The following is a 21,108-nucleotide window of genomic DNA, read 5'->3' as shown; positions in this document are numbered from 1 at the left end:
GCAAACTTCTCTCCTTTTTATTCATTCCGACACAATCAACTCATTCTTTCTGTCCTTTGTCTTTTTTACCCCTCTCATTTTGCTCCTTTTCTTCTTAATCCACCTGTTTCCAGATCTTTGTTGAATATATTTTACTTGGTTTACTTTGGTTTCACCAGAGGTTGTTCCCTGACTTTGAGAGGTTAGTCCATGATTTTGGTGTTTGTATGATTCTGTGTGTGTGTGTGTGTGTGTGTGTGGGTGCGTAGGCTTGAGCATGCGTGCATGCGCTTGAACAGGAACAATGGCCATAGATATACCAACAGTATGTGCGTGCGCGTGGGTGTCACTGTCACGCACCTGTTTTCAGTGCATGACTCCCATGCAAAATCAGGCATATCGGTAAGAAGCAGTCCTATCACAGAACTGCCAGTCACCATCCTTGTACAATCAGGCCTGGTTAGAAGACAGCCTCTTGTGGCCTCCGTTCCCTTTCACTGACACAGTTTCTCTCCCCCACTGATGGCTGCCAGTACCACAGCCCGCTTTGATATCGGCACACAGACACTTGGCACCGTCTTAAATAACAAGGTACATATGACACTCAGCCAAATGTGCTTTTGTTGAATGTATAATGCAACATGTTTACTTATCCTCTATTTCGGCTCCGCGGGGAGCAAGGTATTGTTCGGTTTCCAGAGGTGGATGTAAGATGGCGTCTTACACTATGAGGTGTGATGCCACTGTGATAATAGTTGGGAGTTCCTCAAAATGATAACTGTGACCTGGTTTACTGCTGTTGACAGACTCAATACCGTCACCATGTATTTTGAAGGCTTTCACATTAGAATTAGTCAAGACTTTGTTTTATGTAAACCTGAGAAAAGAGACAAAAGTAAATCATGCACCGTAGTCCACCGTGCAGTTTTTACTGTGTGAAATGAACATAGCAAAATCTCACATTTCTCTGAAGGAGCTTTTGAGAACTCCAGCTAACTTCAGCTTGACCGACCCACAGTAATCTATCACAACTCTGCAGCATCTCTCAATAGACGGATCCACACAATCTATTTGCTATTCCTTACATCAAAATGGCACTATTACAAAACATAAATAAAACAGTAACAACCATATGTGTCCTTGCCGCACAAAGTGCCCGATTGGTAACTCTGTACCAGGCTCATTGATCTCCACTCGCTCCAGTCCCTCATCCTCCTGCGGTGCTGTGTGGACATGAAACGGCAGCAGATTATGGGTGTGTGTATGCGGCCCGCCGTGGGAAGCCGGGGTAGCAGATGAAAAAGGGCCCAGGCTCTCTGGGGACTGAAGCCTGTTTTGATGCTGTGTGATAAAGCGGAGACCGGGAGGATAGGATGGGGTGGGTAGGGAGAAGGATGTGTATATACCTATCCTCTCAGGACCTTCTTCAGCCTCCCCTAGAGCCCTCTAAGGCTTCCACTTTTTTCTTGCTTACTCTCACTCCTCCCGTCTTCACTACCTTTCTGTCTCCCTTACTCTCACTCCTTCCATCTCTCTCTCTCTCTCGTTCTACTACATACTGTACTTAATGCACTCTCCCTGTGTTCTTTGACACTCTGCTCCTCTCTGACATGCTCCCTGCGGACAGTCCCAGAGCAGCCGTCACTCCAAAGCCTCTAGCCTGATCTCTTGGGGAGGAGACGGAGACGGAGAGAAAGGTTGATCTGGTCTCTAATCCATCTCCTCCTCCTCCTGTCATGGTGCTTATCAGAGAAACCGCTATCCTCTACAACTCATCATACGAGTCCGTTCAATGTCACTGTCTACCGCGTACGTTAATGAATACATTATAATTACACCGGATGGGGGCTCTAGCATGGCCATAGCACCCCCACAAATTGTATGCGCGGGGTGAATAGACTATATTATCATAATGTAACTTGCAAACCTTAAATTCTGTTGCACAGAATGAGTGCAGTGTTTTATCTATAACTTTGCCTATTAATGCATTTGGTGATTGAGACACAATTATTTACTTGCAAATCTCGATTTTTCAGCAGTCTTGTATCTCTATGCTAGTTTGTGCCTATGCAATGGAATTATCTGTCTTGTTTATTGAGTTGTGATGTCTCTGCTTTTGGGGATGAAGTAGTAATTTTCTGCATGCAGAATGGACCATGTTCACAGCGGACATGTTAGACACTGTGTAGAGATGGTAAATACAGCTGAAGGTAATGGGTGGGGGGGTATATTTATGACCATTTCTTATTGTATTGTGTATCTGTGTACCGTACGGCAGCTGCTCTTGCCACTCTCTCTCCGTTAGCGCTGTCTGTGCCACCTGCTGTGGCAGCAGCTTGTTATGTGTACTTAGAAAACAATAGGAAGCAGTTAGCCACCCGCGGTGCATAAGCACCAACCATCGGCCATTTGACACGGTTTGGTCTGAAAGTAAAGGGGACACAGTCTACCACACTGAAGGTTTACGGTAGAACAGAGGAGGAATGCACAAGCTTTTTTTTTTTTTTTTACGTGCCAAAATAACTGTTTGAGAAAGGGAAGCCAATGGCTGAGTTGGATGTTTGGTAGATATAACTTATTTTTCCGTAAAGCTCCTCTTTGGCCATCCTCTTCTCCTCTTACCTAGCAGCCTTCAGCATCCTTCTCCTCTTACCTGACATCCTTCAGCATCCTTCAGCATCCTTCTCCTCTTAACTGGCATCCTTCAGCATCCTTCTCCTCTTACCTGGCATCCTTCAGCATCCTTCTCCTCTTAACTGGCATCCTTCAGCATCCTTCTCCTCTTACCTGGCATCCTTCAGCATCCTTCTCCTCTTACCTGACATCCTTCAGCATCCTTCTCCTCTTAACTGGCATCCTTCAGCATCCTTCTCCTCTTACCTGACATCCTTCAGCATCCTTCTCCTCTTACCTGGCAGCCTTCAGCATCCTTCTCCTCTTACCTGACATCCTTCAGCATCCTTCTCCTCTTACCTGACATCCTTCAGCATCCTTCTCCTCTTACCTGGCATCCTTCAGCATCCTTCTCCTCTTACCTGGCATCCTTCAGCATCCTTCTCCTCTTAACTGGCATCCTTCAGCATCCTTCTCCTCTTACCTGGCATCCTTCAGCATCCTTCTCCTCTTAACTGGCATCCTTCAGCATCCTTCTCCTCTTACCTGACATCCTTCAGCATCCTTCTCCTCTTACCTGGCATCCTTCAGCATCCTTCTCCTCTTACCTGGCATCCTTCAGCATCCTTCTCCTCTTACCTGGCATCCTTCAGCATCCTTCTCCTCTTACCTGGCATCCTTCAGCATCCTTCTCCTCTTAACTGGCATCCTTCAGCATCCTTCTCCTCTTACCTGGCATCCTTCAGCATCCTTCTCCTCTTACCTGACATCCTTCAGCATCCTTCTCCTCTTACCTGGCATCCTTCAGCATCCTTCTCCTCTTACCTGGCATCCTTCAGCATCCTTCTCCCAATGGAGAAGGATGTCCAAACTGTCTCAACCTTGCCTGAGTTGCCTCTCTTGTCTCATACTGTACCTTACCTTCTAACCTGGGCTAATCCTAGTCAGTGCATGCCCTTCCTTGTCACTCTGCCACCTCTAGCTCCGGTATCCTGTTTGGTGGATATAACAGAGCACTATATCGTAAATGTCCTTTGTGTTAAAGCTGTCATCAATATTTATTTTAATTTAATTTTAACATTTCGATTTTTTGGTTGGGTAGGACCACTACTGGTTGACAAGTGGTATTGTATGAATAAACTCTGTTATAGCTCAACAGTAATTGAAATAAATGCAATTATGGAGCTCGCCCAAGGAGCCTGGTTTTGAATTCAGGTAGGACATGAAAGTTACAGATTGCAGCTTTAATGTTTTTCTTTTCTTGACACAAATGTCAAGTGTAATTTAGTTCTCACCAGAACACTATACATATTTTATTAGGAGATATTGTTTAGTCACACAGTGGAAAAGAGGTTGTTGTGAAATGAGAACAAAGCACCTCTCCAGTCTCCACCTTGACAAACTTTTCCTGAGCCTTCATTAGCAGGCCTAAAAGTTCGGAGACTATAAGAAGGGAGATGGGGATGAAGAGGCGGCTGGAAAGATTACGTATGCTTGGAAAAAAAAGTAGCACACCTCAGGTAATCTCACTAATGAATTCAAGCCCACCCTTCAAGCCCCCCCCCCCCCCCCCCCCCCCCTTTACTCGTCTTCCCACTCTCTTTTCTCCAGTCTTCTCCCCTTCTTTGCACAGTGGCAGGCGCAAGTATTACCCAACAACAAAGGTGTTTGTTTGCATAACATTAGCGCTGCCGCTGCTTGTTGCTGCCCGCAATGAGCGCGTGCACACTCTCTCTCTTTCTCTCTCACACACACACACACACACACACACACACACACACACACACACACAAACAGTAGTGCGCCCCGACCACGGGACATGACTTGAGGCTCCCCACCGAACACAGGTGGAGCAGGGGCAAGCATCGCTGGGACCAATTATAGCACAGCACAGGTACATTAGCATGTTTGAGTGGGGTGAGAAGATGCTGGGAGGTTGGGGTAAGAGTGTGTGTGTGTGTGTGTGTGTGTGTGTGCGCGCGCGCTCGCTCGCTGGATTTGAGGGGTGGCGGTTTACGGTTGGTGAAACATACACGCACGCAAACACAGTTGACCACGTGGCCTGTGTGTGTGTGTGTGAGAGGTGTTGGTTATGCGAAGTCTCTGGTGTGTGTGTGACAAATGACCATTGGTCCATGCACTGACATAGCCCAGGCTGTTTCCTCCAGCTGTACTGACGCATACTGTACATAAACATACGTGCTGTACATTGTCCTCCTCATAGATACAGAGTACAATCACCATGCCCTCTACACAGTGTGCAAGAATACTCACAAGCTGTGTGTTGTGCGCAACTTAATTATAATAATATTTGTGTTAATTTATTATATTATTATAACCAATTAACACATACTCAACCAAGTGACTGCCGGTGGACTGTGTGTCACCACATCTGTCATGAGCTCCTATCTTTCTGCAATAAAAGTGTCAACAGTGAAAAGGCAGAGGAAATCAATGACTTGCTGACATTAACACAATTCATAAAGACAAGGCTAAAGGTACGATTCTAAAACACTTAGTCCCAATCCTTGATTCTTGGCTGGTTTCCGTTTAGTAGATGTACTAAAATATAGACTTTAATCTACTCCTCAGGTCAGTTTGTATTAATCACAGGTGTGTGATTTGTTTCTACAGTGATCTGTAGATGGATATGGGAAGTGGAGCGCTCGTTTTCCTTACAAGACCTGGACCTGCAGGGAAAAGCACCACCCCTGTAGAATTTTGAGTGACTGAGGAGCTTTGGGCAGGGCTTGTAAGGAAAACAAGCGCTCTCTATTCCTTACAAACCATCTGTTCTGGATTCTTGGCTGCAAGGCTAAGTAGCCTAGTACTTAGGCGTAGTCTGATTATCAGACTGTCAACAGTCAAGAGAGGCTGTCTGGAGTCAGGCTAGCATAGGGTAGCAGTTTACACTGGTTCACAGACTTTTATTTTTTTTGGGCTTTCGCATTTATTTTATATTTTTTATGGAGGGACAGACAGTAGCTAGGCTGACATGAAATGGGGAGAGAGCTGGGGGGGAAGACATGCAGTAAATGCCGTCGGGATCGGGAGTCGAACCCGCGGCACACTGCCAGACTGGATTACCAGCCAAGGTGCCTGGACCGCTGAGCCATGGCCCAGGCCACAGACTTTGAATTTCTATTGAATTTTGTTTCGGAAAAGTCGATGTCTAACACAGACTGGCTGAGTAAACGGGCACTAGTCTGTCAGGAAGTGTCTGTTCCAGGAACTACTTTCTTGTAGAAGTTTTTCTTGTAGTGAATTATTAAGAACTGTTTTAATTGGGACGTGTATATGATTTTCATGTTGCCATATATGTAACTGCAATAAGCCATGAAGGTGTCAGTTTACCTCTATTTTATAATAGCTGAGAGGATCGGAGACACTCGGCAGGTATGGTGTCTACCTACACCTCAGGCGTTATAAAATAGTCTGTTAACTCTTACTGCGACCTCTAGTGGCTTATTGCTTTAATAGAAGCTGATAAACGGACACGTCGGACAGGCAGGTACAGTACGTGGATAGATAGAGCATAGTAGGCTACATGTACAGTATGTACAGTACAGTAGCCTATACTGCAGGTAGGTAATAAGGATGGATGGTTATTTAAGATGGTGCCTGGGTGGACAGAAATATTCCTTTTAACCACCTCCTTTTTCCCTTTACACCAAAAGTCTTGGCTGAAGATATAAGATCTACAAGTTCACAATGCTTTGCATTGCAAGATTGTAGATGCTATCTTCACCGAACACAACACACTATTATTATGATGTGCCCAGAATAGGGAGCGACACTAGAGTTCAAACGGTTAAAAACAATGTGTTAATGCGTTACAATGTTCTAAACAAGAACATAGAACTCTGAATGTCTCAATCCAACTTGGTACCACTGACACACACCCACAGCAGCAGGCTCCACCCTGGATCCTCAGGGGAATGATATCACATTTCACCTACCCCCCCGCCATCTGTCTGCCCAGCACAGGTGAGATTTATGGTCTCGTGAGTGGAGACAAATGGACGCTCACCTCGGGCCACACACACTCACACACAGATCACTGAGCCGTGGGACCGGGCACTTTATCAGAGCTGCCAACGCAGAGGCCAGCCAGTAGGAAAACTGTGCAAAGAACCACATTCAGGTCCCCGACAGCCATGTTGATGTATCACTCATTCTTACTTTCTCTTTGAGCCTACAGTGGAGCAGCAGCCCAGTGGAAAATGATGCTGTATGTTGGCCAACCACCCTGTGCATTACAGGGAGAGGAGGCAGTGGCCTAGAGGTTTGACAAGTGCTCTTGTGTTCCCAAGATGTTCAGCTTGAATCTTGAGGCTAGCTGGAAGATTCAGGTTTGGGAAATTAAATGTGGAACACGCTGCTATAATGTCTACCGTGTTGATCAGTGGAACCTTGAAATAAGACCAGGTGTGCCTTGTGACAGCCACACGTTATCACTGCAATATAACTATAAAAAGATGATAGATTATATTATATAATACGTTTAAGGTTTACCTAAACAGGCAAATTCTAGAGCCCCAAAAATATACCGGCATACATTTGAACCACTTTCAAGTAACCCTGCATTCTTACTTTGGGCAATTGTAGTAAAAAAAAAAAAGATAAATGTTTCACAAATGTTAAAAATAGCAACAATAGCAAATCTATCTCACAGCGTTGCACCAGTAGATCGGCTATTCCTACTTTTTTTTTTAAATAGTGAAAGATGAAATTGGTTAAACTTTTTCATTTATGTATAATTTATTAAATTTATATAAAAAAAGTTTACACTTTACAGAGATAATTATATGAGTGATAGCATCCATATGAGTGTAGAGGCCATTTTGCACATTTAATATGAATAAGGAAAACAACCGCACACTGTCTTCAAATGCAGTGACCAACTTTTATTTACAGGGAAATAGCAACGTTTCAGCCTATGCGGCCTTCATCAGGCTATCCTTATTCATTATTGGGGCCCCGTACCCTCTCCTACGCACCTGTCGTCTGTAGGTGTGCAAAAGCTTTGCTTTTCGCACATTTAATATGAACATATGTGCCTGTTGTTTGGGCGTTTCATATTTTAGTGGAATAGGAGCGAAATTAATTGTATCCCTTGTTTGAGCCGAATCTGGGTTGCACATGGTTTATTGAACTCTTTTTGGAGTTAATTGTGGACTTTGTTGACATTAAGGAAGTATTTTGACAGGCGCATGGGCATCTTAGTAGTAGCTAATCTTGTAGACCAGGCCCATTGCAAGTTGCTATACTCTGTCGTCAACCCTAAGCCAGTCTATCAAAATGGGCAGGGGTGAGGTGGGTTCTGGGAGTAAGGCCATGTAGTAGCCTGACCAGTTTGTTTTGGGAAGTCTGGAGCCTTGTTTCCTGTGGTACCATGAGGTGCATGCATAGTTGAAGAAACCTTGTATGAGGTCTCCTGTTAGGGACTTCATCGACTACACTGACACAAGTTTGAAAACTTGATCATGTTTTCCAGCATACTCTCTGCTATTTCAGTATAAAGTGTTTTAACTGCATGTGGTGGTGACACTTGTTCATCTTCAGTTGCATACTTGCCCTAGCCTCGACCTTCTACAGGCGTATACGCATAGGCTCAACTTATGTAACTATATCTGTGTCTCATCGGAGGCTCTGGATAGTTCAGAAATTCGTCCACCAGTGACATCATCGTTAGGCAGATTATTTTTAAACAAGATATTACAAGATATATTTCGATTTTTATTATCGTGAGAACGATGGCTTCCATTTTCGCATCGAATTGTTCAGGAATAGAATTAATGCTATTAGCTTGGATTCCCCATCGATGATGTCACTGGTGGACAGGTTTCTCAACTGCCCACAGTCCTCCTATGAGACACAATGTGCTATTTTATCATGATTATTAGTGAGGACCAATTATATGAAGGTAGGTTGAAAAGTGATGAAGTGGTCCTTTATGCTTACGCAGGATTCATGATGACTATTATTTTTATGTTTTTATGTATTACCATGTTTTTTTGTTCTTGCTTACTGTAAATCGCTCTGGATTAAGATCATCTGCATATGCCTAAATTGTAAATTAGGTACAGATTGGTAGAGTGTTTGTTCAGTAACAGGAGTCTCTCCAGCTCTTTAGAAAACTTCAACTACATTTCCTGGTGGGGTTGCCAAATTCTGTTCCAGTTCCAATTCTGTCTGCTAATTTCTTTGTCATCACTTCCAATTTAACTTGTTTATCATGTATCCTTCATGAGTTCTCTCCTGATTTGATACATTGGTATCACAGCCTGAAAATGTTTGTTTACTAAAGAACTGGAGTGATAGGGTCGGGAGTGTACTAAACAAACACCAGGATTGGTACACAAAGAAAATCGCTTACTGCGCATTGTATTGTATTAATATGAAATGTTACTTATGTATGTTTGCAGTCATTTCTGTAAATCTTTGACATTAGGCAGGCATGCATACATGTATTTTTAACCTGAAATGGTATATCACTTTTAACCACTAGGTGGAGGCATAGCCTTTTTATTATAAACTACAATGATACAAAATAATCATATTTGAACTGCATTGTGAGCAATGCTACTGCATTTATACAATTTCTGCCTCTTTCTTAGGTAAAATTGATACTGTATATTGTTTTGCTTCCTGTTGAGTGAGAAAACAATCACGCACATTTGATGATGGCAATGTGATTTCAGGATCACAATATAGAACCAGCAAGACGCCTGAGAGCGAGAAGGTCGCGCTGAAACAACAGAGCTTCCTATTTTTAACACTTTTTTTATTGGTATTTGTGCAATGATTAAACATACATGTACATTTTGCTGTATCCGGCATGTAAATAACCCCCCCCAATGACCTAGGTCAGAACAAGTTAATTACAGGTAGAACAAACAAAGACAAACAGTACAAGAAAGTAAAAGTAATTAGTAAACCAGTATTGAGAGTACTAATAAACATAGTAAAGATAAAGAAAAGAAAATACAAAAATAAAATTAAAACATTAACCATCAGGATATGGTATCTAAGTTACAAACAGTTGAATAGTACGGTGCTCTATATCCAACTGTCTACTTACTGAAGGCCTCCAATCATCATCTATCTGCCTGGGTGACGGCAGACTGCAGGGCAAGCGCCGGCGCTTTGGCATGGGTGGTCAGATCAACATATGGAATGTCAGAACAGAAAGGACGGGTGGGGAAGATCAACATATGGAATGTCAACAGAAAGGCCAGGTGGGGAAGATCAACATATGGAATGTCAGAACAGAAAGGACAGGTGGGGAAGATCAACATATGGAATGTCAGAACAGAAAGGACAGGTGGGGAAGATCAACATATGGAATGTCAGAACAGTTCAGCCCCATATTGAGATCTAAGGGTTTGAGGTCAGATGTAGAGTTGCCAGCAGGCTCCATATATGCAGATCTAGGTGATGATCCAGTCAATAAAATGACCAAAGGTTTTGAAATATCCCTTTAAGTGATATAATTAATTATTCATAGATTCAATTAATTTAAGAAATGAATTAAGAACATTTTTATATGATAGCAGCATGCAGTAACACAAAAAACACAAATGGCCCTCTGGATGGCAGCATAGACCTAATTTATTTTCTCTGTTCTGTGTGACCTTTTGACCCAGGCCTCTGGAGAAGAGACCAGCCAGAGCAGTGCAGAATAATTAGAGACCGGAGTGGCAGCTCCTCCAGCAAAGAAAACAGCACTTGGTGAACTGTTTGGCAAAAGGAGATTCAGTTCTACAAGATCAATGTCATCCCTATTGATTCAAATCTCATAGAATGGTGGAAAGCTAATGAGTAGTCTTACCCATATTTAGCAAAGCTAGTCAAGCGTTATCTTGCTGTTCAAGCAACACGTGTTACCAGTGAAAGAGTGTTCTCAACAGCAGGGGGCATCGTGACACAACATGACAGCTCAAAGGAATGCCCTTGATCCTGAAAATGTGAACATGCTCATCTCTAATAAAAAAGAAAAGAAGAAGCGCTAGGTGGGTCTTTTATGTAGAGAAAACTGTAGACAGGTGCTCTTTGGAGAGGTTTCATATAGCAAAGCACAATATTTCTTAAAAAGTTCTATACCTTGAGTCAATGTTGTCACTGTGGAAAGAGGTATAAGGTGGCAAACTTTAAAACGAGGGTCCAAGGCAGCTCTGTCCAGTTGAAGTAGAAAAAATCCTTTATTTCATATTAAAAGGGTTAAAAACACGACCAACGCGTTTGGGCCTGCATGGGCCTTCATCAGGGTCAACATGCTCATCCTCTTTTTAGAAGAATTAATCACACTTCTTGTTAATTAAAGCTCATAGTCTTACCTGTTCATTCTGCATTCTACAAAATGTAAGAATGTGTACATGTAGCAGCCAAATAACAGAATCTTTGGTTAAACTTTGTATTTACTATTACTTAGTATTTTTTTTGTTTAATGTTGTCATCCTGTCTTAAATTGTGACAGACCATTCTTTTGGTAAATAATTACTTTATTGAATGAATAAACAACGTTTCGATCTTGACAGATCTTCGTCAGGTCAGTATGATTTCCCAAAAAAGTTAAGGTGCCAGAGATTAACTGCACACACACACACACACACACACACACACACACACACAGAGGAGTGGTTAGCACCACTCAAAAATATAGCCACAACCATTTTGTGATTTACTTACTTTCTGCTCTTCGTATTCGAGGTCAGGAAACGTAATTCTGTGTACCATTTTGGTGGGTTTCCTTTCCCTGCAGCACCTGATCCACTGGGCGTGTTCTTGTACCTGACAAAGGCGTCCCGTATTGACTTCCACCTGTCTCTACATTGCTTATCTTTGAATTAGAAGGGGGGGGGGGGGCAAAAACATGCAGTTTGAAATTAACACTTGCTGTGCTTATTTCTATCTCATACTTTACAGATTCTTGGCAACTGGACACAACTTCGCAAGTCTGTCATTCAACTACCTTCTGGGCAGGCTAACTGTGGCAAACTGTGTCCACCAAACCTGTCGAGCCTTATTTGTCAAGAGGATGATGCCAACACAGATGCCTACACCTACAGAGGACACATGGCTGCAGATGGCAGAAAGATTTGAACAGCGCTGGAACTTCCCACACTGTATTGGTGCAATAGGTGGGAATCATGTTTTTTAATTATAAAAAAAACATTCTCCATCATTTTGCTGGCCCTTGTGGATGCTGACTACTGTTTGCGCTATGTTGAGGTAGCAGATTATGGAAATGGAATTGATGGCGGCATCTACAAGAATTCTCCACTTGGGATGCTGATGCCCCTTTGCCAGGGTTTGTAGATAGGCCTATGCCATACGTGATTGTGGGCGATGCGGCCTTTCCCCTGAAACCGCACCTAATGAAGCCGTATCCAGAAAAGAATATAGACCACCAGAAGAGTGTATGAGGTGGAGTGTGTGAGGTGGAGACTATTCCACACTAAAATAAACATGAAGCCGCAGATCAGGTCACCTTGCTGCATGCCTCCTCCACAACTATCTCACCCACCCCCGTGAGATCCGGGCCTTCATGAGGGAGGTGGAGGAGAGAGGATTGGCACCAACATTAGTGTAGGGAATAGAAATTCAAGAGAGGCCTTTAGAAGTTAGGGACGATTTCTGTCTCTACTTTAACTCTGCGGAGGGCAGTGTGCCATGGCAAGAGAGAATGGTGTGCCAGGGATACTAGGCAACCTTTGGAATTAATTGGAAGGAAGGAATTTGGAACTAATTAATTGACATGATATGACTATATTGGGGTGAGCAAGGTTCAAATTAAAAAGCAAACTAGATAAAGTGCCCCTTGGGGCACAAGTCTCCACAAGGATTATAGCGGGGTTTTTTTGTGAAGCAGACAGGTCCGTATTGATCACATGACTGTAGAGATAGTGTGTAACTATTTGCGTGATATATGGATAAAATCTGTATTATAAAGAAATGTGTTTTGCAAAAATCGGCCTCATGGTTGCGCTACAGGCCATTGTGGAAAATTTGGGGAAGCGTCCATATGGTTCCAAACTATCATTTACCTAGAACTCCCTCTAAGGACCCCTGGGGGTAGCTTATAGCTTACTGCTGTATAGGAGATGAGAATCTGTGCACTTCACATGGGTGTGGGTTTTTTTCACCCGGCATGACTGTTATTCTAATCAATGATGATTTGTAAATAGTTGTAAATAATGTTGTAAATGTTAGAAATGCAACATATTTAGTTTATGTTTTATGAAATGAGTGCACCCAAGTTAACAGAAATAGAAAGTTAATAAAAGTGTGCTTGTTTGTGGTGATAATATAATTTCACTTTTGTGTACAGTTCAATGGACCAAGTTGTTGGTCACTGTTGTTCATGTAGGCTATGAGATCATATGACAGAATAATAAATAATCGTAGGCCTATGTACATAGGCGCAGAACTGTGACGCAGGAGCTGGAACAGATGAACCTATCCTGGGGAGAGGCGCAACATGCTGCCAGGGATCGGATGCAATGGAGAGCGCACATTGAAGCCTTATGTCCTATAGGGGACGAAGAGGGGTAAGTACTATGTACATTGCATACACCAACTAATAATGCTACAGTGCATTTATATTTTTTGTAGAAATGTGTTTTAACTTTGTCAACATACCTGTGTGGCCGAGCAAAACTGCAATGGCAGCCCACGACTCTGAAGTAAGTCCACTCTTCCTGTACATATATAGGATGTCTGAAATTATATAAACTAGCCCTTACCCGTTGTGAGATATTGCCCCTGCCCAGTGTCCATATATGGAGCTGGCCTCTTCTGACATGACACCACTCCATATTTGGGCATGCCTGACACAGAACCCCACATGCTGGCCTGTTCTGACATCCCAACACTCCATATTTGGGCATGGCTGACACAGAACTCCATATAGGAAAGGGGAACAGAGAGACACATACAGAAATCTGACATAATTCTGACGTCGGGCATAAATGGGACACAGACATAATATCTGGGTGGGGCATTCATTTCCAACTTGCATCATTCCAAGTAGGCCAGTGCTCAGCGGGCACCGCCGTAGAGGCCCCACAGGCATCTCTCTAGTAATTAGATTAATACAAGATAATCAACACAAACACTTTATTTAGAACACAACCCAATCATATTACGGCGTACGTGTTCAATCAATTTATCAAAGCAAACGGCATAAACAATATTAGTTTGCCTCTTCTACAAAAATAAAAGTTACAAGGCTGCATTCTGTCGCACGTGTCAAGCTGTCGTTGTCTTGTATTATACCGTACTTGTATTATTTCCCACCACGGAATAATCTTACGTCAGACTATCCAGGATATAGCTATCCACCTCGGAGGAAAGTCTGTGAAGACGGGCAGTGTCGGTAGGCCAATCAGAGGCAGGTGTGGCGTTACGTTACCATGTCTATGCTTGGACGTAGAATTGAATCACGCACAATGATCAGATCGCCCCATGTTGGTCCGTTGGTGTGCCCCTTCACACATCTGTGATTTTTAACAGCTATGTACATTGTAAAGGTCACAAATAGGCATTTCTTTGTTCATGGAGATGCCAGTCATTAGATACTTACTGTAATAATGTCTGATCAGAGTACGTGGAGGCCCCAGTGTAGATCCCTGTGGAACTCCACGTTTAGGAGGGACTGACGTCACGTTTGATGTAAGACTCAACGAAGCTCGGCTTAAAAGCAGATGAAACGATGTGAGGTAGTCAGTTCTAAGAGATAGACCAAGAGAAAGTGAGAGTACAAAAGTCCCACAATGACCCCCAACGATGGTTACTGGACTATACAGTTGAGGTATGGAGTTGACTACAAGGCTGCTGCTTGCTGTACTCTTTCCCCCCTCCATGTAAGAGAGAAGCTCCAGAAAATGGGAGTGTTTGTGGATTATGAGGAGGGTCTGGTCTCCTTTTATGATGTGAAGACCAGAGTTCACCTCTACTCTTACACTTGCTGCACCTTCACTGAGAAACTATATCCATTCTTCAATCCATATTCCAACCGTCATGGTATAAACTCTGCTCCTCTGATAATCTCTCCTGTCAGCATGAACACTGGTCTCACGACCCTAACCATATACCAATGACGAGACATTATTCGCAAAGGAACATTCCAAAGCCATCACACACACCCTGTTCAAAAAGTTCTACAATATTGTATAATCCTCAGGGCCTTCAAAAAGAAGAAAAACAAGACATAACCAGTAAATTATTTAAACATAAATCCTGTTTATTATAAGCTAACTCCACACGTCTATTTATGAAAAAAAGTGTGCACAGAAACCTCTTGGGTTGATGTTGCACTATAAATTAAAAATAAACTGAAAATGATGGTCTGCACTGTGTACACACTCGCTCTTAACATTAGAGGCAGCCCAGAAATCTAGGGGTCATACTTGACAAAATCATTTTATCATCTCAGAAACATTGTTAAGCTGCAGCAGTTTCTCTCCCAGGCTGTGAACCCATGCACTGTTGGTCACAGACCAATTTACATTTTAAAACTAATCTAAGAAATTCCATTAATAATATTAATACAAACATTTGTAAGTTCCCACTTTTTTTAGAGTTGATTTAAAGGAACGTTTTATTTATTTATGCCCACCTTGGTTTTTATTTATTTTCTTTTGTACTAGATCTGCTATTTTCACTAGTTTGGTTCCCGGGCAAACGTCTAATCTCTCACACACAACATTACAAGTAATACAGAATGCTGAGCACACATCACACCGGTCCTAAGATCTCTGCATTGGATACCTATAGATTTTAAGATTATTTTATTTGTCATAGTTATGCACCAAAATAGTCAGATAATGATCAAGAGGTATGAACCTTATAGGTTGCTGAGATCCTCTGGCACGGAATGTTTAGAAGTTCCAACTGTCCATATGGAGACTGAGGCATGCTCACGTAGTTACCAAAATTTCCATGAGCCATTGGTTTCTATGGATTTTCTTTGATATGGCAGTTTATTTATACTTAGGCATGAATTATCAGCATCAAGAAAACTAAAGAACAAGGATATCCTTGAATATGTACATATGTTTTATGTATAAAATAAAACAAATAATCTTAATTTTAAATTAAAAAAAGAAACAGATACATGCACTTTTGATTATTATTGTTTTATTCCTGTAAAAGTACGTTCTGGTCGGCATGTTATTAATGATTTGAATGGTCAAACAATGGCATGCAAGATTGCCTTTTTGAGTACCACAGACGAAAAACAGTCCAAATTTCATTCTGACCCCTCCACGAAAAAGCCTTGTTGTCCTGAACCCTTATCTATCATTTATAGATTATGGATCAATAGTGTGGAGTTTTTCGTCTGTGGCATTTTATTGCAATTGCAATTATTTTAAGCATATCACACGCTACCATTATAAGAGAGCATGCCATGATAAATAAAACATATTACGGTAAGCAACTTTACGATACATACTGCTGCTAAAGTGCAAGAAGTATGACCATCATTCACAAAATGGTCTCTACACTGTCGTATCATATCACTGTTCCCTTTACAGATCAATGCATGTCTTCATTTGGCCATTTTGGGAGCTGGATGCTCATAGTGTTATCTGTAGAAGAGCCCATTGCTGCACGGGCCTTAAGAAGCCATAAGGGATGCGTCTCAAACTGCTTGCAGTCATTATACCATCTGGTGTAGAGGGTCTGGAGCTGGTCCCCCCTCCCCCCCTAAGATTTTAAGTTAGACCCATACCTATTATGAAAAACAGCTCTTTAGCTCCCTGTCATCCCACATGCGCTTCACTAAAAGTTGTTTACTTTTACATTACGCATTACTCTCCCACACCTTCCTCTATAAGTTATATGCATTTTTTTTGTATTATGAGCTATACTCTACTTCTGTCCTATTGGCTCTTGTACAGTAGTAATAGGCTTAGCACTTCTGTCTGGGATCACATGGATATTGTGAGTCCTCCTTGTCTCTGACCATTGCACTTGTTTACTAGTTTCCTGACCTGACCACTCTAACCCTGGGACATGATTAAAGTCCTAGCCCAACTCTGCCAGGCCGGGTTGCCTTCCCAGGGCGTGTCAGAAGGACATGAGGAAGCTGGGGGGTAAATAGTATGGATACAGAATAGGTGGGCACTATAGGGATATCTGGGCACCTCCATATAAGATTGGCTATTTTGTCCAAAATGTTAAAATATAAAATGTTTGAAAAATGGTCTTAAGTTATGTAAAGTATAGTATTATAGTAAGTATTCACACATGATGTGAACATGCGTGGTACATCATTATCAGACTTATTACGCCTAATTCTCCTTCAACAACTTGTTTATGCCCCAGAAAGACTGGATAGGTATAGGTTTTGTAGCAATTGCAGACATATTAGACCTAAGTGTGTTCTAATCATGTAGGCTATAGGCTACTCTACTTTATTTTAAAACATTTTTCCAAATATATATATATATATATATATATATATATATATATATATATATATATATATATATGTTTTTTTTAACATTTTGGGGGAAATAGACAATTTAATGCCAATTTGCCCACTCTTCCGTGGTGCCCACCTATCCTGTTACCATTTGTTACACTGCATGAATTAAATGTCTGATTGAATCAAATGTAAATATGTTTTATTTTGCGTGGGTAATCAAAGTTCGTGGGCACTATGGGTAGCCTATACCCTCCTTCAGTTACTGAGTATGCTGCCTAGGAATAGCCACCGCTCGGTGTGAAAACGGGCTACTGTTTGGCGCTGTCCATGGTGCTGAATATCCGTATGCTATGCTACTGTATGCAGCTATGTCCTGTCAGTAGCTAGCCCTGGTCCAGAGCGTTAGAGAACTGGACCATGGTCAGTACTAGCCTACGTATTTCTGCGACTGACTGTGCTTTATGTTTCATTTCATTGCCTCAAAGAGACAAATAGTCACTCATATATTGTCATGTTATCCGCCACTACTTTTATGAACAACATTATCGTAGCCTAAATTCATTTAAATCATTTTAAGGATGTCGTGACAATATCATCGGTATCTCTGCGAGGACTCGCCGTCGGCGGCCTCTTTAAAAGGGGCCTGGTCACGACCGAACCTACGTCACGGGGACGCTGTGTACGTACGTACGCTCAGTCGTCCGATCACGGCTTTACCTCACACACGTACCGCTCACAGGAGATTCCTTCTGGTTACGAACAGACAGACACACACAGGGGCTTGCCTTGCTCTATCAACCCGCCACCATTAGGACCGAGTCATTCCTCACTGAACAGTCCTCCAGTCCTCCACCAGCATCCGTTCACGTTACAACCATTGATCCAAAGAATATAACCATGTCTGTAGCGGGATTCAAGAAGCAATTCCACAAAGCCTCACAGGTAAGGAGAATTTAGAAACGCTAGCCTACCGGTATTGCAAAACTGGCCGTTGTTGGAGAGTGCGGTATTAATGACTTCATACGTGGATCATTTGCATAAACTATGTCGCAAGCCTGCGGTGGTGCGCACTGGTAACGTGGGAACACTGTGCTCTCTATTACCTGCTGTTGTGCACCAATGAGCTCCATGGCCATGGGTGAAATCGAGTTGCTTGAAATTGTTTTGGCACAGCGAGTCTATTTATGTCTGTCTATGGCTTACCGATGCTGATGTGTTTCTGAGCAGAAAACTGGATAGGCCTACTCGTTGTTATGCGCTGACACATGAAAATGCAATAGGCTATATGTCTGGTGATGATTTTGAGGTGTCGTGCATAAAGCTCCCCTACCCTTCAGATGACATTCGCCGTGCACACGGCATTCGCAGGCAGCACCGTTTAATTGCGACTATATTGGAACTCTCTTTAGAATCACGAGATGTTACATAATGCAGTTCCGAGCAAATCCTTCTTTAACCTACCGTAACGGATGACCTCGCCGCCCTTTGAATGCTCGACACACGCATCTTTCACGGTCTACTCAGACTGCTAGAACTATGTGTTATTGGCCTCGATCTGAGCTGGATGCGAATCATCAGTCTTTCTGAAATGCTATGCAGGGGTAATCAATTCAAGGTGAATGAGATTGATTATGTTGTTATGCTACATTATCAGGAGAAATGTTCTGCAGGACTGCACAGCTGTTTATTTTTTTAATGTGCATTCATGCTCTCTATACCTCGTTATAGGCTATTGTCAATGTTCAGATTAAGAAGGAGGTCCTCTTTATTAGCCATAGGCCTTTAGGGAGTTATTACTATGTGTGTGGTGTCAAAAACGTTAACTGTAGGCCTATATTTGACACTTTTGTTCATTTTAATTAGATATAAATCGTTAATTTCAGTTGCTAATAGATAGAGTAGGAAGACACATCCCCCTGTTTTTAGATCCTTCAGTAAAATAATGCTTCTGCCTGCTCTCTAATAGGCTTAATACATCTCTTTTGTTTGTATTGTGTTCTGGTTCTCAACCTGTGGGCTGGGGCCCACTGGTGGGCCATGAGGATATTGCACAAATATATATATATGATTAATGATACAATAACATTAATACAAATAATACTTTTTCTTCAAAACCTTGGAAAATTAGTTAATTTCATACTGATGAATGAACTTGATCCAAGCAGGAACACGGTTGATTGATCATTAAAATAAACATGCACTGACTACATAATAGGCAGCTGTGTTAAGTGGTCAGATGGGTGGGCCACAAATGCCTCCAGTTAGCCCTGATCCAGAAAAGGTTAAGAACGAACCACTGCTGTAATGCACTTAGTCAGGCATGTAGAAAGGTTAAAATGCTAGATCTCAAGGGCTTTATGTGGCTTTGAATTGTATTATGTGCTTGAAGAAGTGTTGTGTGTGTGTGTGTGTGTGTGTGTGTGTGTGTGTGTGTGTGTGTCGTTTTCGTCGGTTCGTTTCGTTTCGGACAGAGACTGTGTGTGGCATGCTCAAACAGACAAGTTAGCTCACTACCAAGACCAGCAGAAGGCCTCTAGCTGGGCTGACTCACAGTGCATCAGTTAATTTGGACCATAATCTTTGACAACCAGCCTCTGCTGCTTGGTTTTTTACTTTCTCTTTTGCTCACATTAGTGTACGTTTTCATTTGCCTCTGCCTCTCTCTCTCTCTCTCTGTCTGTCTCTCTCTCTCCTTCTCGCTCTCCCTTTCTCACATTACCTTTCCATTTCCTTCTCTCTCTCTCTCTCTCTCTCTCTCTCTCTCTCTCTCTCTCTAGCAGTCACTCATTATTTATCTAAAGAGCCCTGCCTGTAAATGGCGTGTGCCTGTGTGCATCTCTGTCCATTTCCAGGAGAGTTCAGTGTGACAGAGGAGGATGCAGGGAGTGAATCACCACACTAATAATAGCCAGGAGTCGACTGGATGTCAACTACTGCACCGGGGTCAAACATGGGTGGCATGTAATTTAATTCAGCTCCATGGCGTTTATGAATGAACCAAGAAAGTCAGATGGCCAATAGTCTCACCTTATTTCTGGGTTCATTTGTACACTCACTCACGTCACATGTTGTGGCCTATATTAGTGCATGTTGGGTGCACGCCTGCACGGGATGGTTTACATCGGTTGATGTATCTATTTTCAACTACCTGAGGGGATGAGTCGGTACAGACTGGGCGCAGTGAGAAGCTTTATCTCCCATCACTTGTAAACAGCCACATGACTAAACACTTACCATACCTACAGTATCCTACTAACCTGATCATTGGGTGTGAAATCAGTTAAACACTAAGTTAAACTTACAGGGATCTGGTCACATGCTGTAAGTCACCTGATGATCCTATATTGAACCATAAAACCTACAAATAAGTGACTGGATTTCTGCTTCTTTGGATAAATTATTACTTTTCAGCCGTTTGGTATCCATATTATTTTTATTTTCAAAAATCACACCCAGTGTGAAGTGAGCGGTGCCTTGATGATGACAAATGGTGATGATGTGTGATGATGATGGATGTATAGACCCGTGACGTGACGTCACAGGGGGGGAATAATATGAAATAGACACACATACACACAAACTCATATGTTGGAGCGGCTGTGACATACTGTAGGTGTTCAGGCCGCCCAAACCTCTAATACGAGTAAGACGCGCAAACGCGGGAAGCGAATGCAGCTCGTACATATTTGGGTTTTGGACATATAGCTCCATATATGGGCACAAAAGGGGCCAGGTCCACAACAAACAAATCACTGGCCCCTTTTGTGCCCATATATGGAGCTGAGTGGACCTGGCCCATTTTGTGCCCATATATGGAGCTGAGTGATTGCTGATGCAACACACTCCATATTTGGATAGCGGGACAGACACACGGACAGACAGACAGACACACAGACATGATCTGCTAGGTCTCATAGTAAGTGCTCACTGCATTCGCAATGAATGCCTGGACTCATTTTATTCATTTTTAACACAAATATTATATTAATATAAATCACACCTGTGTGAAGTGAGGGGCATACATCATCATACATCATTTGATGGCTCATGGCAGTGGCTCATGGGTAGAGTGGCCGGAT

General features: G+C 42.4%; 1 protein-coding gene across 1 annotated transcript in view; it reads left to right on the top strand.

Annotated features, from left to right (window-relative positions):
* Window positions 1-17,795: 17,795 nt before the first annotated feature.
* sh3gl2a (SH3 domain containing GRB2 like 2a, endophilin A1) overlaps window positions 17,796-21,108 on the top strand; it is a 61,452-nt gene continuing 58,139 nt past the window's right edge. The window contains 1 exon segment of the mRNA XM_080759788.1: window positions 17,796-17,971. Within this exon segment, the coding sequence (XP_080615914.1) occupies window positions 17,927-17,971 (45 nt within the window). The 5' untranslated portion in view covers window positions 17,796-17,926.

This window comes from Protomyctophum bolini (genome assembly GCF_963924005.1).
Source record: "Protomyctophum bolini genome assembly, chromosome: 3".
NCBI lineage: Eukaryota > Metazoa > Chordata > Actinopteri > Myctophiformes > Myctophidae > Protomyctophum > Protomyctophum bolini.
Note: the sequence above shows the minus strand (reverse complement) of the source record. Positions and strands in the feature narration are given on the sequence as shown.